This window comes from Paramisgurnus dabryanus, chromosome 4 (assembly GCF_030506205.2).
Source record: "Paramisgurnus dabryanus chromosome 4, PD_genome_1.1, whole genome shotgun sequence".
Lineage (NCBI taxonomy): Eukaryota > Metazoa > Chordata > Actinopteri > Cypriniformes > Cobitidae > Paramisgurnus > Paramisgurnus dabryanus.
In genome coordinates this window covers 29,104,834-29,130,120 of record NC_133340.1, presented here as the reverse complement: position 1 = coordinate 29,130,120, position 25,287 = coordinate 29,104,834, and the positions used below count along the sequence as shown (strand labels likewise).

The 25,287-nt window shown below is 37.6% G+C and overlaps 1 protein-coding gene across 5 annotated transcripts in view; it reads right to left on the bottom strand.

Annotated features, from left to right (window-relative positions):
- runx1 (RUNX family transcription factor 1) overlaps window positions 1-25,287 on the bottom strand; it is a 49,605-nt gene that overhangs the window by 15,487 nt on the left and 8,831 nt on the right. For 4 of the 5 annotated variants that reach the window (XM_065254106.2, XM_065254105.2, XM_065254104.2 and 1 more), the window contains exons 3-4: window positions 1,606-1,862; window positions 235-391 (exon numbers count right to left, since the gene is read on the bottom strand). In XM_065254106.2, the coding sequence (XP_065110178.1) occupies window positions 235-391; window positions 1,606-1,862 (414 nt within the window). Of the gene's footprint in view, window positions 1-234; window positions 392-1,605; window positions 1,863-3,339; window positions 3,764-25,287 lie in introns of those variants that run through there. The other variant, XM_065254109.1, reaches the window with a different exon arrangement.

The window sequence follows — 25,287 nt, the reverse complement described above, 5'->3', positions numbered from 1 at the left end:
AAAAATGTGAATGTGTGTCTGTGTATCTAGCAGCAATATGGCCCAATGATGTACTAGATATACTGTGTCTGTGTCAAATTTCTACAATCGTTGATATACACAACCCAACATCTGTTCTGCACATCCAGCTAAAAGCATTGTGCACGGTGACACAATACCATCGGAGAAGTCCTTTATGTTCTATTTTGGTGTCATGTTTCGTCATGTTTCTCTGGTTCCCTTTTTCCTACTAACCTCGTCCACTGCGGCCCACGAATCGCAGGTCGTTGAATCGGGCGACTTGATTTTTGATGGCGGCCGTGGCGTTGCGAAGCTCGGCAGAGTAATTCTCATCGTTCCCCGCCATCACCGTCACTAACGTTCCATCTGGGATATCACCGAGAGCCACCACCTGCCATTCAATGAATGAGGAAGATATGTTAGAAACAACTTACGACTTAATCATTCAATAAAATAAAAATTAACTAAACATTGAGTACAACAATTAAAACACTAAACTACAATGACAAAACTTGGATAACAGAATAGGAATCTATTTTATTACAATTTACTACAAGATTTTAGTAATATATTTTATTACAAGATTTGTGATCATTAAAACGTATTTCTGCATTCATGCAGGAGAAGACAGCTTGTGATGTTTTACTCAGAGCTGTTCATGTCCTCAAACTTTGAATTATACTATTATTTATAATGCAACACAATATGGCTTTTGATTATGAATAAGACATTAAACTTAATTCACATGGTAAATTATCTAAAATATTTAAATGAAATATTACAAGATTTTACGGAGGTCAGGTGATACACGTCAGAGCTCTCAAAAGCTCTACAAGCACATGAATGCTTTTAACAATTCAAAATCTCGCAATTACCATAAAACGCTAGTTATTTAAGTCTATTAAAATTTTACCATCAGACATTTAATGACTACTATCATGCAAACCCATGGGCAAATGTAATACAGAAAATAAAACAAACATCATTCAAATCATCTCTACTGCCCTGCGTCATTGTCAACTCGTGCAATATCTCCACATCTAAACAAAATAAGCAGGTTATTTGCATATTAACTGTAAATGTCAGTACAGTATTAACAGCGAAGAGACGGTCTAGAGGAAAACATATGCGTCACAGCTTCATTCATTACGTTTAAGTTTTTGTAAGACTAGACGGGTCACATTTCTGCCTTCAAATAATACTATGATGAAAGAATGTGAGGTCACCCATGACCACAGGAGATTAACAACAATTACAGACGCTTCCCTTCAAATCATTAGATTAGTTAAGGATGTTGGCAAGAATTAAAAGACTAATGTCAAATTATAAAAGACTGTTGAGATGAAAAAGCTTGAGGCAAGGCTTTGTAGAAAATGGACTATATAAAATGCACAATGTTATTGTATTTTCACAGCTAATATGATAATTTTTGCGCAACTAATACCTTGTTTAAAAGTCTATCTGGTGTAGTTTAGTATATTTAGACTTTCAATGTATGCATTTGTGAGTGCAACTCAGTCTTACATTGTCTACTAACATAGAGAGATGATGATGTTGTTGTTCAAAACAATAAGAAAGGAATCACCAGTCTGTAGTGCGGTTTACCTTGAAGGCTATGGGCAGGGTCTTATTACAGCGCCAGTGTGTGGGCAGTACCGAGCACAGGAAGTTTGGGCTGTCCGTACGCACCAGTTCACCCGGGTGGTCGGAAAGCACCTCCACCATATTCCGGTCAGCCATGCGTAGTTTGCCCACCAGGGCGGCGCCGCTGCTCTCCTGAGCCCCCAGGGGTAAACCCTCATTCATCTTCCCTGAGCTAAGGGTGGTCGAGGGAGGCGTAAAGCGTCGCCCAGGCGCAGGTTCTGAAACAGGAACCAAACAAATAGCATTCAGTTTCATGTTCAACTTATTAAAATGGGCACCACATGTCAAATGAACACAAATATTTTATATGAATCTAACATTTTAATTTTAATACAATTATTTAACTTCATCATAGATGATATTACAATGCTGCTGCTTGCTTTGAAATCTGACTGAATGAGAAGGGCTCAATATTATGCAGTATTTTTTTATGCACAAAATAACCTTAAAAAGTGTACTAAACTGCATATAATTAACTTTTTGTTAATGCTAATTAAATTAATAAGTAGTGTTTTACCCAAAACAACCGAAACCTTATCATTTCCTGCATATTTCTCGTTTACGCACATTATGCAAATATAATTTAATGTCACATCAATACTGCAAATGTTTAAATGGTTTAAAATAGTTTTGATTGGTTGAGCTGCGCGCTGGTGCTCGTGCCAGCAGCAGTTTGAAACCATTCAGACCATTAAAGCGTCATTCACTCAACCACAATCAATGCGGTTAAACGCGGCGTACCGCTGCACCACAGACGCACTCTCCAAACGCGCCACACAATGTGAACGCAGAGATAGCAGATGAGTCCAAAACTGCAGCTGGTGACTAAGTATATTTATGGTGGTTGGTTAGGAGAGAGAGATTAGTGTACAAAACACTGAACGCTTAAAATACACATACAGTTGGGAAACGTTGCATCTCATAAGCGCACAGTATAATGATTGTATGAGAATATTGCAGGTGGAGTCGTGCACATGACTTTTGTAATGCAAGGATTAAGCTCTGTTGAGAAGTTTAAATGTATTTGTCTTTTGGATGATTTACAAAATAATTGTTGCCAAAGCTGCTGTCAAACTCAGACGACATCGGTCACCTATTTGCAAATATTATGTATTGTGTCTAGTCGGGGTGCTCTGTTTGATTTGGAAACTTTAGCAAACAATAAAAACAGTGCTGTAAAGTTTCTGCCTATTTAACTGATATAGCAACTGATCTATTCTAGATTTGTTTAATATTAAAATTATTATTACATTTAGTTTTACTGTTTACTTTGTCATTTTGTGCCAATTTTAATGATACACTCCATTTCATAAATGTTGCATTTACAATTACCTTTTTCTGAAAATGTTTATTGTTAATATGTATTTTAGTCTGCATAGCTAATTCAATACTACTTGTTTAATAACTTTGTACTATTGATATTTTATTTGACTACTTACGTTTCGCACTTCAACAATACAAATACAGTTTGCAATGTTATTTCATCACTAGGCTATATTTTACAATGAAATAAAGACCGACTTATAGCCTAAATAATTCAGATACATTCTGTTAGCTTTTATGATTATTGCATTAACATCAACAGTAGGTTTGGCTATTCAATTGTGTTTGTAATTAAAGCTGTGAATATTCTGATATTATTAAACACGACGCGATAAAGTAGTGGTCCTGATAGACCTGAGAAATCAATCTTACCGTATTTGGCGTCCCAAAGAAAAACCATTTGGTATCTTTTGCGCTTCTCTGATGAAATGAAGAACCAGACGCGCAGCTGAGACGCGCAAAGAGAGACGCGTAACAATCCTCTCGGGTAAATAGGGAATTAGTCTTAAAAGTAAACTTTATGAACGCGTTGTGTCGATTCTCTTCCTCTTTTCTCAGAAATCATCAGAGATGATGTCTTGGCACTCGCGTATCCGTCAGAAAGTGCGCGTGAAGTTGCGCACCTTGTAGGCGTTATCCCTGGCGCACGCGTTTTCGGTTCACTTTAAACTAATACTTGATCTATAAAAGTAAGATTTTGGGAGAAAGTATTCTTCCTGAATCCAGCTCACACTCCTCGCGTTAGGAATAATGACGCATTGGATGAATCTCCCGGCGCGACGCGGCTTTTACTGGCGACGCGCAGCGCAGGAATGCCAGACCGGAGGGTCATTTGCATAAGCCTTGCCCATACAGCGCTCTCATTGGCCAGAGATGACGGCCCTCGGTGGGCTCGACCAATCAGAGCGCCGTCCGTAGCGGGAGAAAAAAAAGCAGCCGAGCCGTCAATGGAATTCCTCGCGCGTGCTTTGACGCGCGCTCTCGTCAAAAGGTTAATTTACTTTGAATTGTTTGGTTTGAAGTTACTCGTCACGTGACTTAAAAGACCAGCCGACAGGGTGAAGACACGAAAGAATTATAATTACATTTCTCTTTTATGTTAACATAAGTTATTTATATTATTTTAGTAATTTACATTTATTAAATTACACATATAATATATAATATTTATATATTAAATTATTTGACAGCTATATTATATATTATAAAAAACAACAAATAATAAAAGAAAACAAATGCACAGCAAGATAAATACTAGAAAAAAATATAGTGCTGTTATTTGCTTAAAATGTAATTGTATTGAACTGTATATATTTCTATTGTAATAGGAGATATTTTTAGGTAATAGGAGTGTTTTTGTTTGAAAGCAAGATAATGTTGCTGCTGTACTAGTAGGCTTTGTAATATCCTTAAAACATCAGCACATTCATGAGAAGTCTTATGTCACTAAAACACGATGTTCTCACAATAAACAAAAGCGTAGCCCAAACATTTTTAACAAAATAAAATGTTTAAGATGAAGCATACAAGTCTAAATATTACAGAGAATGAAATGTTAAAATAAATGAAAAGAATAAAGCAACAACCAAAAGGGTGCAGTGAGTAAAAGAAAGAGAGAGAGAGGGGGTCTGATGAAGAGCACACATCTAATACTCTGTGTTCTGTAGGGGGCAGCAGATGATTTATATGAATCATATGGATGATGTGTTTGCTCTTCATGTGCATGAAGTGGATGTGTCAGACAAAGCAAATGTTTTTTTATCACATAGTAAACACAACAGCAAACTGAAAGATCCTGTTTTTACAAATATCCAACACAACAAAAAATATTCTTGTAAATATGAAGAGCTGCATTTATTCTGTGTGAAAAGTTTAATCTTAGAACAATTATGTGAATTTAATTATAATCTTAATTATAAAATGTATATTTCGTTCAAAACAGGTCAGACCAAAAAAAGCTCAAATGATTCACTTCTGAAATATAGACTTTTATCTCTATGCCACTGCAGTTTCTCAAAATAAACTAAAAACATATTAGTCAGTAAAATCTGTAACAAAAACACCAAGAACTGAACAACTTTGTCCTATCAGATTACATGAAATGATTCATTTGTTAAAATGTAAAACAATCTTTCTTAAGATCTGTGTTATTCATGCAGCATTTTCTGTTGTCTCTGCTGAGGATGAATGAAAACAAATGCAAATACTGATGTCACAAAAAGTCAGCCGGCATACACACAAAAAAACACCGAGCTGATCTCAAGTCTCTTACTGAAGCGACCACACACAAACACATGTATATTATACTTGCTGTCTATGAAAGGTAGGGTGATGTAGTTCAGGTTACTAATTTTAGTTCAATGTAACCACACACAGCAAATAAGACGGTTAACAGTGGCCGAATCTGAAACCGACAATCAATTTCAGAGAAAATAACATCCATGCCCATCGTAAATGATTTTCTAGCACAAAGGCTCCATGGGTCTGGATGTGCAGGATCCCGGTCTTGTGTTTTACTGAATTGGAGTAATCTGATCTCTGAAAGTTGAGCGATCAATAGTGCTTGTAGTCGGCCATAAAATATATTGACAAGCATTGCAAGGTTACAAATATCTGATCGTGTTCAGTCGAGCCATTGAGGGTCATATACTGCGTATACTAATATTTCATTCAAATGGAATCTGACATAAAAATGTATGATTTTAGTTTTCAATTATTTAATTTATATTCTTTAAAGCCTTATAAAAATACCAGAATGACCACAGTATTCACTAACATAACATAGTAACTACAGTAATAATTTTGCAATTCAAATAAAACTGTGGTATCTTGGTATTATCCAGCCAGCAAAATACAGAAATCTTACATCTCACAGTTTAAATGAGCTCTTAAATTCATTCATTCATCATTCGGTCTGAAACTATGATTGCTGGTTAAACAAAAAACTCATCTACGTTAAACAGCTCTGCAAAAAATTTTTTAGGTCTTTATGCTGCATGATACCAACAAAATCAGCAGTGAGGATTTTTTTCAAAATATTACCTACAAACTATCCCGAAGATACCATCAGAAAGCACTTAAAACTTTATAAAAGTTCCACTAATATCAGACTTCCTACTGTATTGTCACTGCTATTTATTTAACAATTGATTTATTGAAAATGATTTAATGACAAAAAATTCAGCTGCAAGGCCTGAACACACACACACACACACACACACAAAATGAAGTTGTTGTTCCCTATTTGAGCAGTTCCTCATTTTAAAGTGAGGGAAATATAGCAAACAAAAGAAGGAAAGACAAGAAAAGCTATCAGAGAAATAACAATGTGTGATGTGATGAAATCCAAACTGAAAGATAAAAAACATTTACAAGTGAAAGTTTGGGCTTTACCAAAAAGTCCGCTGCCATTTCGGCCCTTCCTCATGAAGTACATGGCCCACGAGAGCGGTCCGGATGCTTTGAATGGTGCTGAATTCATGATGGGATGAATCCGATCCAAGTTTAGCAATTGGGAAACAAGAACTCGCTCTTTTTTCTCTGCTTTTATACCGTCTGGTCTCGCACCAGCACGCTCCATATTACAAAAAACACCGATTATGAAGAGGTGATGGAGGGAAAGCTGACATGCAGTCATGACTAATATATCCCATCAGTAACCATGGCCTCAGGAGACAGGCCCATCTCTCTGCCCCGGGGCGCTTCGAACCTGCTAATTTCATTTAGCCAATGATTTCTCCTCTGTCTCCATCTTGTTGTTTTTTTTTTAGCAAAAATGGAGGACAGGGATGAAGAGATTCTGAGGTGAAATGCTTGTGAAAAAGAAATGAACAAGGTTTGTGTTGTGCTTCTAAGGATCTTTACTGTACAGCCACGCATCAAATCCAAAATCAATTTGGGGATTAAAAGTCTTTGTTTTTGTAAAATGTTATGCTTTAGGTTCTTAAGATTGATGTATTGGTTCTAAGCATCTCTAAGTATGTCTGGATTTTTCCAACAGTATTCCAAGACAGAAAAGTGCATCTTTATCTAAGGATCACAAAATATTCTATTGAAAGAAAGCAGTTTATCCGGCTCTACTGAATCCTTTAAGGTTCCTCAGCCATGTAAAACATTTTCATGAGACGTATTTTAAGACCTGACAGACATGCAAATTCATGCACTTGACAGATATCTGAATGTGTGTCAGTGTCCACAGCGTTTGCTGAATGATGTTAATATAGAAATGATATTTTGGTCTCAATGACACTGGCATAAACCCAAGGCAACTCACAGCTCAGGTTTCAAAGGGTCTGGAGGATTTTAGTTGTCTGGTTTGCAGTAAAGGTTTGGTAAGCCACAGTAAGTCATGACGGTTGTAACCGAGGTTTGGACGGCAGATCCTTTCATCGCTCATACCACCACAAAGATGGATCACATATAGTGCTGTCTGTCTTTTGAAACTCTGGCAAACACCTCAGACACACTTACGAAAGACAGCACAGATACGCTGCTGTCCAGCTCAGTGTCCTGAGGCGGTCTGTCCCCTGTGGGCCCTCAGAGAGACGCCACCCCGGGGCCAACACTGCTGGACACACAGGATCAATAATCACTTCCTACAGCCCAACAATCAATGTGGTCAAAACTAGCAGTCGTTCAGTTGGACTAAAGCCATCATGAGAGTCACTTAAAAAGTTAATATCATGCAGTAAATTTATTTAACTTCAAACCTTATTTTATAACCTGTAAAATTTGTAGGCAATTGAAACTAAATTGGTTGTTGACGGTAACAGTAAACTGTGTTGAAATGAATGTGGCTAGCACAGCCAAGATCTTCTGATCATGGAAGATTCTTAGGAACTAGGGTTGAATAATATGAAAAAAAATGTGATATGCGTTAATACTTATTAGGTTTTAAAATGTATTTAAGTTATATTAAAATATGTTCAAAAAATGAAAATAATATCAACATCATGTTTTACATTTTTTCTGGGAAAAGAAATCATCCTTTTTCCTCTCACCAGTGTCTGTGCTACCTGCATCAACCTAAAACTTTAATTATTTATAACATTTTGAAGTACATTGCATATGTGTGATATGCACATATGCAATGTTTTAATAATTTTAATATATCTTGCAGCTCTATTATGAACAATGTTCATATGTTAAGGCACTGATGAGATATCTTCTGAAAGCTAGCAAGAGAAACATGAGAGAGTTGCTATGAATTTAATCTCATTGCTGTAGCAGAGAAACAACCGAGATGTCAAAAAGATGACACTTGTGACTTTCTGAACAGAAACAATTAAAAAAAATGACACAAGATCAGAGCACCTTATCAAACACATAACTACACCCTAGCAACCCCATAGCAACAACCTTAAACCTCCTCAAAAAGAGACATCTGCACACTCACAGAAATGCAGTTTCTCTCCTCCTGTATGTCTCAACACATCACTCCTCATCCCTCCTGTCTGTCTCACTGCATCACTCCTCCTGTCTCACCACTTCACTCCTACTTTCTGTCTCACTGCATATGTCCTTATCACTCCTGTCTGTCTCACTTCAACACTCTTGTGTGTCTCACTCCATCACTCCCCCTGTCTGTCTCACTACATCACTCCTTCTGTCTGTCTCACCGCATCACTCCTGTCTGTCTCACTACATCACTCCACCTGTCTGTCTCACCAAATCACTACTCCTCCTGTCTGTCTTACTGCATCACTCCTCCTGTCTGTTTCACTGCATCACTCCTCCTGTCTCTCACTGCATCACTCCTCCTCTCTCTCACTGCATCACTCCTCCTGTCTGTATCACTGCATCACTCCCCCTGTTTGTCTCACTGCATCACTCCTTCTGTCTGTCTCACAGCATCACTCCTCCTGTCTGTCTCATTACATCACTCCTCCTGTATGTCTCACTGCATCACTCCTCCTGACTTTCCCACTCCATCCCTAATCCTGTCTGTCTCACAACATCACTCCTTCTGTCTGTCTCACCGCATCACTCCTGTCTGTCACACTACATCACTCCTCCTGTCTGTCTTCCCGCATCACTCCTCACCGCATCACTCCTCACCGCATCACTCCTCACCGCATCACTCCTCCTGTCTGTCTTACTGTATCACACCTCCTGTCTGTCTTACTGCATCACTCCTCCTGTCTGTCTCACCGAATCACTCCTCCTGTCTGTCTTACTGTATCACACCTACTATCTGTCTTACTGCATCACTCCTCCTGTCTGTCTTACTGTATCACACCTACTGTCTGTCTCACTGCATCACTCTTCCTGTCTGTCTCACCACATCACTACTCCTCCTGTCTGTCTCACTGCATTACTCCTCCTGTCTGTCTCACCACATCACTACTCCTCCTGTCTGTCTCACTGCATCACTCCTCCTGTCTGTCTCACTGCATCACTCCTCCTGTCTCTCACTGCATCACTCCTCCTGTCTGTCTTACTGCATCACTCCTCCTGTCTGTCTCACTGCATCACTCCTCCTGTCTCTCACTGCATCACTCCTCCTGTCTCTCACTGCATCACTCCTCCTGTCTGTCTCACTGCATCACTCCTCCTGTCTCTCATCGCATCACTCCTCCTGTCTATATCACTGCATCACTCCTCCTGTCTGTCTCACTGCATCACTCCTTCTGTCTGTCTCACTACATCACTCCTCCTGTCTGTCTCACCACATCACTACTCCTCCTGTATGTCTCACTGCATCACTCCTCCTGTCTCTCACTGCATCACTCCTCCTGTCTGTCTCACTGCATCACTCCTTCTGTCTGTCTCACAGCATCACTCCTCCTGTCTGTCTCACAGCATCACTCCTCCTGTCTGTCTCACTACATCACTCCTCATGTGTGTCTCACTGCATCACTCCTGTCTGTCTCACTACATCACTCCTACTGTATGTCTCACTGCATCACTCCTGTCTGTCTCACTACATCACTCCTCCTGTATGTCTCACTGCATCACTCCTGTCTGTCTCACTACATCACTCCTGTCTGTCTCACTGCATCACTCCTCCTGTCTGTCTCACTACATCACCCCCCTCTGTCTCACTGCATCTTTCCTCCTGTCTCTCTCTCTCTTAGTCTCTCTTCAGTACTGTACTATATGAGGAGGTTAGTTAAAGGATGGGAGGGTAACTCAGCTTCCCTCTTCTTTAATAATTCATGTGACTGTATTGTGTGAATGCTGTTAACTGCTGCTTAAAAGTAATTAATTGATTTTCTGACATATCGTTTAGCAGAATAGCCAAGTGACAGCACAAAGCACTCTACTATGCCCTCTCTCTCTCTCTCTCTCTCTCTCTCTCTCTCTCTCTCTCTTTCTCTCTCTCTCTCATATACTTGCTCCATTTCAAAACTTAGTCAGCTGTCTACAGACTGCATTGTTAGGGATCACAGTCAAGCACTCAACACTTTGGCTTATCCAAAATGTGTCTCCATGCAGTAACAGGTGATTAGAGCTCTAATCTCTCAGCACACTGTGTTACAAGATAAGTTGTTTTATCCTAACCAAGAGAGATGTGTCTGTCCATACTGAACCGAAACTACTGTGTGTGACAAACAAATCAACCAAAAACAAATCAGTTACTTCTATTACTACACCATGTATATGTAGTCATAGTCATTGCATTGAGCCCGTTGCTACCTCATAAGCATGCTTTCATCTTTATTGTATCAATTCTCGAGGAGTATTTTACATACAGGCGCGATACTGTATCTGTGTGTGAGGATGTGAACACTTAAGCCACAGATGTCTTCAGTCCCGGGGCCACACACACACACACACACACACACACACACACACATAATGCAGCTGTATTGACATTACTGCTGATCAGAATGTTCCAGTTTGATCATACACCCGTTCTGACGTCATCGGAGACTGAGACGATCATCTTCCCATGATCCTCCGGACCGGATCACATCTGTCTATCTGTCTGTCTGTCAATAAACACCTGTCTGACTCTTCATGTTTACAACAAACTACAGGCAGCAAAGTGAAATGAAACAATATCACTTTGCATAGAGTAGTTTCATGATAAAACACTATTTAACATCACAGCGGGGCTCTTCATAGTGGACGACCGGCCCCCACACAGAGGAAACAACAAAACATGAAACGATCCCGCTGTGAGTTTCAATCTACCTCCATCACAGCTCCCAAAGGTCCCATATACTGTAATGAGAGCGCAGGCCGCCGCACAATCTAATGCTTTGCCCAAGCTGATATTAAATGAAATGCGAAATACAATTAAACTGTTAAGAAAGATGTTAACTGTCAGAAATCAGCATATACATGCCGTTATTGAATGCAATGTTTCTATTGTGGACATATAAACATCATGTCATGGTCCTGATCACAATATTTGATTTGTGCTGATCTCTGTACTGTAGCAGTGAATGTAAGCACGGGTCCAGACGTCAGGGTAAAGAGCGAGTGGACCTCAGATCAGGTGGGAGGGTCGTGAGTTCATGTAAATAATTCAGCGATCGCTTACGGTGTACCGAGCTCTTCCTCTGAAACTACCGATTGATTTTTCTGGCACATGGGATGAGGGCTGATGTCAGAAAGAAAGTGGAGGAGATCAAATGATGAATCTTCAGGTCTATATTGTCAGGAAAGAGAAGACGTTAAGCAGATTTCTATTAACAAACAGAGAAAGTTTTACACAAGATTGTTGTGAGAGGAATTCAACTTGTGTAAAGTACTGCTGTCAAATGTTAACATTATGATGATCAGAGGTCTTTAGTTTCTGTTGTGAGTCTAAGGTGTGTGCTCCTGATCTAGAGGAGAGGTCTGCATGTGTGTCTGTGTGTGTCTTTGTTCATGTCTGTGTGATTGTGTCTGTGTAAGAGTGCATGTCGGTGTTTGAGTCTTTGAATGAGTTTGTGTCTATGCGTTCATGTGTGCGTGTGTGTCTATGTTTGTATCTATCTGAAAGTGTGACTGTGTTTGTGTCTATGTTTATGTGTGCATGTGTTTGCGTGTGAGTGTGTCTAAAAGACATCTAGAGATTTGCCGCAGGCATCATTTAGTGCAGTTTGAATGGATGAGTGAGCACAGCAGAGCTAAAGCTAAAACACACACACACACACACACACACACACACACACACACACACACACACACACACACACACACACACACACACACACACACACACACACACACACACACACACACACACACACACACACACACACACACACACACACACACACACGTGTCAACATTAAGCCACGGGTCAACTATCTAAAATACATTTTAAACAAAATAAGTATTTTGCATAAAAATAATTTTGACTGTGGTTATTAAAACATGACTTTACTGTTTTAAAGTTTTTATTAACCTTTTGTAGAGCCCATTCACTTTCATAGTAGGAAAAATAATACTATGAAAGTAAATGGGGTCAACGAATGGTTTGGCTACAAACATTTCTCAAAACATCTTCATTTGTGTTCATCAGAACAAAGAAATTGATGCAGGTTTGTAGCAACATGAAAGTGAGTGATGACAGTATTTTCATTTTTGGGTGAACTATCCCTTTAAACATTATTGAATATATTAGGTACTGTTTAAGAGACTCAACCTTTTCATTTTCTTTCAGGGCTTTAAGTCATAATTAAAGAAACCCACAGTAATTTGTACCTTATACACTTAAATAGACGAGTATCAGTGCGGGAAGTCACGAGGAATGATGACTTTTTGACCACAATGAATCGTTTTTGGTTAATGTTTATTACTTTATTTTATTATTTATGTACAGTGCAAGAACAACAAAAATGAATTTACCTTTAAAATTACAGTTTTTTAATTAATCAGTAAAGCGTTCCAGTAATACACCCGCAGCCCCAGAAATATTGACGTTCATCATTTCAAGGTTTCCTGTAAAACTACTTAAAAAAATAGATTTTGCCTGCACACACTGACTTAATGTTTCAAAATCAAACAAACGCAGCATGCAATGATTTTCAAACAAGGAGCGATTAATCTCGAATCCAATCTGAGACGTTTATCCCATTCCAACTGCTTTATGCTCAATGAAAATCAAATACAATTTACAAGACAAAGTTTAATTAAGCACTGAAGAAAACTGAATAAACCGAAGCCAATGAAAGAAGGTTTGGTCCGTTGGGTTATTGCAGCATTGAGCCACGGCCTCGGGCATGAGGACAGGAGGATGTGGAGCTGTCGGGAGCCGGAGATGAGCGAGGAAATGAGAAGCAGAAGTTGGATGATAACAGAAACGAGAAGGAAGATGCTGGAAGCTGCCCATCATCTTATTTAGCAGCTGGAGATGAAATTTAAAGCAGCTTTGGGTTGTGAATCTCACTGTCAAATTTTTTATTTGACAAAAATTTTTTATAAATAAGAGAAACTGTAATGTGTTCCAGTAGATCAGAAATGAGATCACAATATTATCTAAAAACATCTGATCTAAGTTATAATATTAAATAAATCCAACATAATCTTACAGGAATTCATACGTATTTACGTGATGGCCAATTTGTATGAATTTGTACACTCAAGTGTATGTTTAAGTACGATTTGTCTTCACCATTGTAATGTTGGGGTTAGGGGTGGGGCTTAATCAGTGTTTCAAGTAATCGTACATTTTTGTACGTCTCACATTGTACGAATTCATATGAATTGGCCACCTTGTAAAATACATATGAACTCATGTGAGATTGGGTTGGTGAATCATAATAGTAAACTACGGTACATTAAGAGTTCAGATTAAACCCTCGTTAAAAAACTGTATATCCTTAAAGTTTAAGACTAAATCAATAATAACTGATATTCACACGGATATTTCTACATAGTATATAAAACTTTTTTAAATCCCCTTGACCTAAATTGTTTACAAAAGGTACCCCATGAAATTTTAAGTTAACATTTTAATCGTTTAATAGCACATTAACTTCAAAAACATTTATTGTTTTTAAAGTTTTATTAATAGTATTTTATATCATTATTGTTATCATTACCTGTTATTGGACCTTCATCTGGTAATTTTCTTTTATTGGTACATAAAACAAATCTGTAAGAATCCGTTTCTGATATATTGTTGTGTATTGGTCACATGACATTCAGATTAAACAAATAAAACATATATTTTGTTAGTTAGTGTTTTATTTAGACTTTTTGGTAACTCATGTATGTAATGTATTATTAACAAACATGAACAAACCATGATCAATACATTTGTTACAGTATTTAGTAATCTTTGTTAATGTTAGTTAATAGAAATAAAGTTTTAAATTGTTTGTTCATTTTAGTTCACAGTGCATTAACTAATGTTAACAAGATTTTAATAAAGTATTAGTAATTGTTGAAATAAACATTAATAAATGCTGTATAAGTGCAGTTCATTATTAGTTCATGTAAACTAATGTAGTTAACTAATGAACCTTATTGTAAAGTGTTACCGACTTTTTTATTATTTATTTAAATTTTAGGATTTAATCAACATGATTTGTTGCAAATTTTTTGCATTTTTCTTTCCGTGGCATTCTCACGGATTGGTTACTCAACTGCATTTTCCTATTTTCAAATCGTTGTCGCTTCGGTTTAGGGTTAGATTTGGTGTTTGCGTTAGTATGTCACTTTAAGTATTGGTTTATACTATTTTTTCTGCTTTATTCTTTTATATTTTCTAAACTTTAAACAATTGTCGCCTGGTGTTGGAGTTTGGTTTGGGTAAGGATGTAATTTTATGTAAATCTAACCCTAAACCGAAGCGACAATGGTAAGAAAATAGGACAAAACAGTTGAATAACCAATCCGTGAGAATGCCACGGAAAAATTAGCAAAAAATTCAGTGACTATTCACGGTTGATTTAATTGTAATTAATTACGCGAACCCCAGTTTGGGAAAGCCTGTTCAACATAACACGCGTTCTCCATTTATATTCTCAAGGTATTTTGTGTGTGCATGTATTTTGTAAAACACAATGTAGTCTCTATAAGACAATGCATTGTCTATAGGCTCAAACACGTCACTTTTGAAGATGCTCACTCATGGCACATTAAAATGAATCATGCAGGCACAGCTTGACACTTTGTGAAAGCCACTATTGTTTAGTTTATCATACAGTCTCTAATTAAAAACCCCAGTGATTCAGGTTCTCCATTCATTAACTGAAGGTATTTTCCTGTCTGTCTACTCTTCACGGCAGACGTGAGATGTTGTTTAGTCGCTGACAGGAGCATTCAAACCCATCTCGTCTCTGTGGCTGACCTATGATTATGCATTACGGACCGCAGATGCTTTGTTTGAGGAAGACTCGTGGCCGGGCCAACGCTGGCGGTTCAGTCTGAATGACCTGTGGTCAGCTGGGGCAGATGGGTACTTTAGACAATGACTCACAGAGATCAGATCTCAAAAACACACACAGACTACTGACAGATGTTTTGTTATCTTTGACAGCAAACACATTTCTTCACTTTAAGCTGCTGAATGATTTTATATCTAAAGTGAAAAAGATACAAAGGTGCTGGTTGCCTTGTTGCATGTGTACTTTTGTTTGTTTATTATCGCTTTATTCTCTTAAGAAACACTTTGCAAAAGATGGCATTACATAAAGTCTTGCATACAATTTCTATAAGGTCCTTCAAAGTGATTTTCAGCGCTCAGCTGTACTCATATCTAGGCCACATGAGTTTGGTGAGGTCTGTTTAGCCCTTCCACCCACATGGAGTGCTCAATAAAAAGTCATTAGTCACCCACAAAATCAATTAATAACTCCAAAAGTCATTTTTAACAGCATCTCCATCCTTCAGTAGGTCTGTTCATTCACTTTCATCCTTCACTTAAACTATTATGCGGATGAAGGCCTACCAAATTAGCCAGAAGAACATTCTAGAGAATGGGAACGTCTATTCACAAGGCGACAACCAAATCAAAATCCACAGATAAATAAATTAGCAACCGACAAATGGAAAGCTCCTACACGACGCCGTTTGCATCTCCAAGTTGTTAACCACATCGGCAAAGTACGTCAGAGTTTCACTTTGGGACGGATCCCATCAGGTTCTGTGGCTCTCCGAATGGTCCATTATCAAAGTCTAGGAGGGTTTATGTGGTTTGGCGAAGCAGCTTTGACCGGGAGCTGGGATCGACCGCTTTATTGGCATTTTCTGTTGCGGTTTTAACCGATTACGTGCCGAGCGGCATAAAGGTGACTGCGTGCATTTTCAACAACCTTCTTCTGAAACGTCTTTCACAATCATGTCAGTTCATACTTAAAAGTAACAAATGTGGCAGACAAAGAGTGATCTATAGTCTACACTAGTGAAACACTAGTTTCTTCCAACCCACAGGTCCCATTTTTATGAAATTATTTGGCCCGCCCAACACCTGCGATCATTAAATCTACATACTAGGCATTGTAATGTAAATGAAAACAGGCTTTATTTCAGCCTAAAAGTGCTTGGAAACAGCCATTAGATTATATCGCCCTGTACACAACAACATACGCGAATGAACCATAGAAACCAGCACGGTCATATTAATAACAAGATAATAATAAACATTTTCAACAGCAGTGTTTGTAGTCATCTGTATAGAAGAACTTTAAATATCTCTACATTAGATTTAGCAGCTTAACCTTCTTCATTTTTTTAAAGATGTAAATTTCCGACCTTATAATTTCCCCACACCTCGTCCTCACTTCTATTTCTCTGTTTGTTTTGTGGTTGCGGCTGGCTTGACGCTTTGGTGACGTTAGGCCAAAGATGGCTACGTAGGGCTTAAAATTGTAACCTTATTAAAGAACATAATAAAATATGAAAATATATACAACCAAATGTTTTAAAAGGCTATATTGAATTGCACACAACATACATGTTTTTTTTAGAGCTGTCAAAAGATCAATCGCGATTAATCGCATACAAAATATATTTATTTTTTTTGCATCATTTATGTGTGTGCACTGTATGTAATTATTACATATATATATATATATATATATATATATATATATATATATATATATATATATATATATATATATATATATATATATATATGTGTGTGTGTATTTATATATACATAACACATATATTATGCAAACACAAACCTTTATTTTGTATGTGATTACTCGCGTATTTTGTTTTTAATGACCCGCCCCAGAAATAAAGTGAAAATTTCTTTACCAGAAATGGTTATCTGCGGGGCCCGTGGGTTAAGAAACGACCCGCGCATCGCTAGTCTACATGCATTAATCTGATTGGAAAGTGAATTGTTACAGAAAATTATGGGGTGATATATGGTGAACAGATTAACTAGTTGTTGCATATTTTTAAGTGTCAACTTAAAATCTGATCACAAATGATTGAGACTACCGAGCCCCTAAGGTGACATTGGAGTAAAAAAAATCTAATTTTTAGTCATCAGAATTTTTATTAAAAGTTTAGTTCCCTTTCAAGGGAACTTCAACACTGCGTCAGAGCTAATGCTATGGGGAACGCCTATAGTGTGACGCGTCTGAGTATGTATATCAAATTCGACCAATGGTTGGGCAAAACAAAAAAAGCCAGAAAGCATAAATACGGAAGAAAGGAATGCCCACTTTATCTGGCATATGGCGAAGCGGGTGTACAAGCACGCTGGAAGTATGGCCACGGAGACGCAGCGTCTCGTTCCCTTCTCAAGGAACAAGGGTAACATAAGTAACCTGAGACGTTTCGTGTGCTCACGTGAAATTATCGCGTGCGCACGTGAAAGCAAAAGTTAGTTTCAATTGTGCACTCCATAGAACCCTGCCTTAGACCTAATTTTTTTATATTTTATTTATTTATTTATTAATATTACTGATGGATAAAGTATTAAGAGTTTAAAGTGATAAAACTGATTAAAAAGAAATTGATGACATCTCATTAAATGTTATTTTCTCCAATGGGAATTCAGGCGTTTATTCTGTTAGCTGTACAGAATATTTTCCATGTAGCTGGGTTGTGGTGACTCTTCCTGAACTTCACATGTGGTGTCCCAAAGCTTGTAATATGAAGAAATCTGGGATTTTTTGGGCAGCACCATTAACATGTGGCCTCACCGGTGGCTTTATGAATATAAAAACTCACCAACAGCAGCTGTGAGAGGAAACAGGCCTGACTGCATTTAGGCAAAGAAGCTGAAAAATATTTAAAAATGAACGAATAGGCGCTTCTTCCTTTAAAGTATTTTGCCTCGAGCTGCCGATGTGAATGACAGCACATTTGTTCCTCGCGGCCGGTGACAGCTGAACACTCAGCTATTGTCCACCCGTATCCGACACAAACGCCCCTAAATGTCTCGGCAGTTAGTAACTAAAGTCAGACGGATCATTTGTGTCTTTAACACATCAGACAAACTGTTCGTCAAAGAGCGATTAGCGCTCTCAGTTACAATCTTCAGGGGAACAAAGAGGCTCCTGTCAAGACCATGTTACGATCAATGGCAACACCTTCCATTCGCTCTCGGCTTCATTCACGTTGATCAATATTACTCGGCTGCCAGTTGTTGGTATAAGCAGACTCTATCTGCTGGATCTATTCAAAGACTTGTTGAAGTGAAGGGGCACAGTGTGTATTTGTGCACAGGATTTACACCCCGGCACTTTCGTTATTGACTAGCAAAGGTGAAGCACGCACAGCATCGCTCGACATGTATGACATGTGGGCGAGAAGGAATACGGGTCAAAGTCAACTTGTTTGCAAGCTATGTTTTACTCTTCTCACTCTAGTTTTCTGTTTGTTTTTATAAACCAAAAAATAAATTAAACAACAAATAAATTGGATTTAAATTGACAATGCAATGGTTAGTGTTGTTGACAAGTTAAAAACACTAAATGTACTCCACACAGGTGGATGGTTTTACAGGTCACCATCTGGATCAGTTTAGCAGGTGCTCTTTTTTTCACCAGGCAAATGGAGAAAGTGAAGAGAAATGAAAATAAAAGGAAATGAAGAGGCTTTATTAGAAATCCTCTTCCTGTTTCGCGGAGGTTATGTGGAGCGGCGCAGAGAGCAGATCAAACGTACCGGCGGGTCCCTTAGATCCCGGGCCAATCTGCCACATGGCTGAGGCTCCCCGGGGAGGTGGGGTCAAGAGGAGGGGTCAGGGGCGGGGCTTAGCTCTCACACATTACAGAGATTTTAAGGGGCATGAATTGTGCGCTAAAGACTGTGCGGTTAAAAGCATGACTTCAATAGGCATTTAACAATAACAGGTTTTGTGAAAAACATAGAAGCATTTACCCAAAACAAAACAATACCTTGTTATATCCTAATTGTTTCCTTAGATCGCAATGAAAAAGCAAATGGTGACATTTCATGAACCTTCTTTTGAGTCCCAAAAATCTCACAAACTGTGCTTATAGTTCAATCTTTTTCTCCAAAAAAATGTTAGGTGTATACAGGGGGCGTTCATGGTCAATTTCATAGAAACATATAAGCAAAACTAATCATAGACTGCAAAAATTACCTATTATTTTTGTCTTTTTTCAATAAAAATATAAAAAAAAAATTAGATTAAGACGCATTTTCTTGATAAGCAAACTGATGAAAAAAAGTCTAGTTTGTAGGAAAAAAATATTAAATTAAATTTGTGCTTAAAACATTTTTTTCCTGAATTTCTCTTGAATAAATATATTTTGTCTTACCCTGTTAGCAGATTTTTAGGCTTGTTTTATGCACAAGTTACTTAAATTTATATTTTATGTCTAAAACTAGACTTATTTTCTTAGGGCATTTTGCTCATCAAGAAAATACATCTGGATTTAAAAACTTATATATTTGTACTGAAAACGAAAGTCATTTTTTGCAGTTTACTGAATGTAGTTATCAAGTGTAGTAAAAATCTACTTAAATCTATTGGCAAACATTTTGTTATTAAAACTGAGTTGTTTAAAACCCTTTACAGACCATCAAAGTATTTTAATAAAAGCTATAACTCTCACAGTATTAAATGACATGTTCAAATAGAAACACATATTTCACCACTTATTCAGCAGCGTATTAGTCTGGAAAAAGTGGCGAGTCAAAACAGCTCATCATCTGCTTTACCTGTTATGACACTTGCTTAACCAGACCAACCTAGTGATGAAAGGCAAAGATATATATGATGTTGAGAGTTGTTTTGATATGAGAGACAACTTTCTAAGATGGCAACGTGGCATGATAATACAGACAAAAATGTGTGTTGTTTTAGGACTAGGATACGATTCACATTCGTATGATTTGTACCCTATATAGGAAAGAAATCTCCCTATTAAATGTGTTGAGTTTAAAAAGAGATCTGAACAATGTCTAAAACTCTGTGTGCCCAGGCTTGCCAAGATAAAGTCAGGGATCATAAAATGGGATCTCTCAAATTCTCCCAAGAATAAATGATCTTAAATTAAGTTTAATAGCTCTATTAATTACATAAATGAGAGTTATGAAAGAGCAAAACCTGAGCAATACAGATTAGATGATCCAGACAACAGTTGCCAGAATTCTTTTTGTGAAATGTTAAAGCTGCTCTGATTTTCACGCAGAAACTGTTATTTCTGTCTAAAATCTTTTGTGTTCCCCATACAAAAAGACGATGAGTAAATGGAGATTGAATCTCAAAATAGTTTTGGTTAAACTCTTACATTTCAGACACCATTCCAGCATATAAGGCTATATGGCGAGAATTGGTTAATTCATACACAAGTTGATGGCAGAGGGGGGATTTGGCATCTTCAATTCAACTAACCTGCCTGTTTTTTCCCTGTGGGAGAAAATTGGAGTACCTGGATTTAACCCACACTGACACAGGGAGAAGATGCAACCCCACACAGAAAGGTCACCTGACCTAGCCAGGGCTCGAACCGGGGACCTTCTTGCTACGAGACAACAGTGCTACCCACTGAGCTTTTGTCAAACAATACCGTATATTGACTAACCTATGCAGGGTTCAAAATTGCAAAGATTTTGGTCGCATATGCTCCTAATATTAAATTGCTGGTTCTAATTTCTTTAAGAAATGTTTAAAGTGGATTAATTAGCAACTATCTTATATTGACCAATAAAACTTTACACGGATGACTCAGTGTCGTGCTGTTTTTAGCATCTGAGGACACAAATATATGAGGTCATATTCAGAACTGCTGTCAGAGTTCACGCGAATTTCATTGTTTTAAGCAATCGTCAAATACACACTGATACACTGAACTCAAAATAATAGTCTGTTCAACGTAATGAAGTTGACAGAAATTCATTACTATTGTATAGTAAAATCTACATTTAAAATAATCAAATAATGATTTACATTTTTTTATTTCTTAAGTAATTTAATCACCCTCAAAAGATTTGTACTTTAATTTTTAATTTAAACAAAGTTTTGTTATGCAGCACTTTGACAAAAAATGCAATGTTTTGATAAAATGTATTTGTTTTATTTGATTTTTATTTGATTATTTTAGAAAAGATAAGTTATTACATTTTATAATTTTTGTTTAAAACATGCTGTTTGACAAGTGAGGTAATTAACCATAAAAAAAAATTAAAAGTGAAAATATAGAATGCACGAAAAAAAGGATTTAAAATAACTAATTAAAAAATTATTTAAAGGGGACATGTTTAAGTGCTATAATTGGGTCCACGGTGCTTCTATCAACCTAGAAAATGTGAAAAAGATCAACCCAGTAACTTAGTTTTGGTAAATCATTCTCTGCAAGCATGTGAAAAAATAGGTAATTGAAATTTGGCTCCCCTTGTGATGTCATAAGGGGATCTTATTATAATAATACCGCCCCTTAATCTGCACTATCCAACCACAGCACTGACATTTAGTGCAGAGATCAGCTCATTTGCAGTTTTAAGGATACACCCAACGGCACATTTTTGCTTACACCTACAAAGTGGCAATTTTAACATCTTATAATAAATTATATAAAATCTGTGGGGTATTTTGAGCTAAAACACCAAAGATATATTTGACATCCTTAAATTTTAAAATGGGCCAAGAACTCAAGTGTGTGGCAAATAATTTAAGATCTTTGTGTGTTTATCTTTTTTCTGTTTTTATGGACTTATCATCATTGTCTACTACAATCGTTTTTCATTTACATTAAGGATGCTTTACTTTAAAACGACTTGTGAATTCAAGCAATGCATTTTATAAGTATGTCTGCTCTCTAGCAATCGAAACTTTGACCTTTAATCTAAATGAACTCAACTTTCACACGTCCTTCTTCACATTCCTTCAGTGTTTATGTATAAGTCCATTTAAATACACCAAAACACACACACACACAATTCATGTGAGCCTATTTCCACCCAAACATGTGCAAGCATAAGTGCTCAACAGAGCGAGACACAGTGGCTAGACATGACTACGGCTTTCTTACGCGGCCAGACGGCGACCGGAGAAGACGCTGCCCCCCGACCGATGCAATGACTAAACATAGACCAGCTGAGATCTTCTCTGACTCACCATACACACAAACACGCATATACACGGGCGCCCGGACGACTGTGCTGGAAACAGGTGATGCTCACTGTGCCCAGGACGCAAGCCAACAGCCACTGAGTCATACGGACATAATTACTGCAGCAGACTCGTGTCGTAAAGTTTGCGGATCGCATTCTTACAGCAGCGCACGCAGACGCTCGCACGCGGGCTTTAAAAGGAGACACGTAACAGGCTATTTGTGTATTCACGGTCAGCATGAGCGGGCGCTAACAGACGATATCTTTCTCTTGAGTCATTTGTCTGGCAAATTAATTTCATTGGTGAAAAGGGAAAAAGGCCGGTGGCGAAATGAGAGTATGTAAATAAATATGACAAAGGCCAAAGATAAAAATGATAACAGTCAAATGATGTCGAGGAATCGACAGTACAGACCAAAAACAAGAAGTTGGTGTAGAAACGTTCATGTTAACAGTGTTTGCTTGTATGTAAATTATCTGGCCTCTAAAATCCAGACTAAAACTTTCACTAACATCAAAAAAGATGACTACGGTCTTACCGTGTTTCTTTAAGCATGGGAGGAAAAGTTATGACGATTCTAAGGGCCCACACACTTTTGGGGCCCCAAGAGATAATTTTGATTAGTAACACTAATAGTAGTAATCTAATAGAAATTATTAATGTGTCTACCAAAGAGTTACCAATAAAGCAAAGTTATGTTTCTGTATTTTCTGCAAAATAACCCCCCCTCCCCATTCACTGTCTCACGTAGCTTCAGGACAAAAGTCAAGTCTGTTTGTTGAGAGGCGTGAGTGATCAGCGGAGGCTCGTGGTGTGGAGCAAAGCGCGATTAACTTATAAACAAAGCTTGAGTCAGTCACTGAATGTGATCAGATGGTAAACTGCCAAAGGTTTTTGGGATAAGGTTCATACACACCACATCAAGTATGGTTACATTTTTGTTTAAGAATGTAGCATTTCTCTGAATATTTGATTACTGTAGTGTATTTTGCTATTACATTTACATTTTTACAATAAATCATCTTATAGCTACAGACATGGTCGGTCTTTGACTAAAGACTGATAATAGTGTACGTAATAGGTCTGTATTATTAAATTGCAGACAAAAATTTTAGATAGCTAGGTTTGCTTGTATTTTTGGTGCAAAATGGGTGTGGTAGGGGGCCCAACCCCAAATTCTTTAATAGGGTCCTAAAATGTTAGTGGCGCCCTTGTCTTTAAGACAGAACAGTAATGCAGGGTTCACACCTGACGCGGTAGAGGCGGCAAGCATGGGTAATTACATGCTAATTTAATGCAAAGACGTGATTAGGCATTCTGCGGCGCAGATGGCGCATTCAGCGCGAATAGAGCGTTGCTGTGGGAAACACGCAAGCTAAAAAATCTGAACTTCGTCGGAATTCCGTGCCGTGAATTTCCGCGAATTTCCGTGTGAATTCTCGAATAGCGCATTTTTGCTGCCTCTTACGTGGCTGGTGTGAATGCACCATAATGGATATTATGACCTCAATGGTAATAAAACAGTGGTCGCACAATACATTGCAATTACCGCAGATGTGCGCAATACTTTGCAATAACTGAATGATTTTATAATACTTTAATAGGTTGTGTATGGTCAAAATATTAGCAAAGATTGCAAGTGCTTGCATTAACATACAATGCAACATATCGCATATCATAGATTGCATTATTTAGCGGGTTATTCCATATCGCATTTTACTTCAATATCATGCAGATAATGTTACGTCCTGTGTTGTTTTTTTGTTTTTTACTTTTCTTTTTTTCTCTCTCTCGCTCATATCCTTAACGAGGTAATGAGGAGGCAAACCTGCTGCCGTGGGCTTGGACGGGATTTGACGGCTTGTTCGCGGTTACTCTTTAAAAAGACGGCAAGAAGCTCACTTTGAAATTTGGACCGCACGCTCAAGAGTGTTGTGGATTCCACCATCTCTGCCACAGACCAATTTGTCATCCTTTGTTAAGTTTATTTTTCTAATTATTCAACCTGGTGTGAGTTAATCTAAAGTCTGGTTATATACAACTAGCCATAAAACATTTGAGAGCATAGGGGTGACATGCTAATTTTTTATCGTTGTTGAAACTCCTTTTATGGATTGTTTTTGTTTAGGGAGTAAGGAGTAAAACCTTTGTATTTTTATTTCAGATTTAGTTATGTTGAGGGATTTCTTTATTAGAATACTTTTGTTTGTTATGTTAGTCTTGGGTCACCCTGAAGTCATTGCTCCATAAACATTTAATGCAAAATAAATCATAACTTATACACTTACTCATGTGTTTTTCTGGTTTTGTCTATTTTTAATTTTAGTTTTATTTAAAAACTTTGTTACGTTCCTCTTTTGATAAAACCCTGGACTGGGGAACGTAATACCCAATTATGGTTTGCATAGAAATGAGCAGTATACTCTTAAAGGACAGATCTTTTTTCTGTCCATCGCTGAAGCTGATATTGCAGAGGAAGGAAGCCGCAGATGTGAGTTTGCCGTTAGGAGCTTTGAGTCTAACTGAAGGCTTTTTGTGACATCTTTTGAAACGCACACATTCACACACACAGATATACACACAATAACCAATGTTTTAAAGGACGTGCAACCCCCATCTAAAGACTGACCTGTCAATCATTTAAAAGCGTTTGTGCAAACATATTTTTTGACCACCGAAACAAGACTTTAGTCTTTGGTTGGGGAACTCTCTTATTTCAATCATTTCTCTTTACTAAAGCGATTCTTATTTCAATTGCCGAGTTTTCTAGTTCTCTGTTGGTGCATTTAAGTTACATCGCTTTTATAAAATTATTATAATTTTAATTATCTGACATACAGTAAGCAGGGTGCAATTTGTTTTCAAATATTTGTTTTTATGAAAAT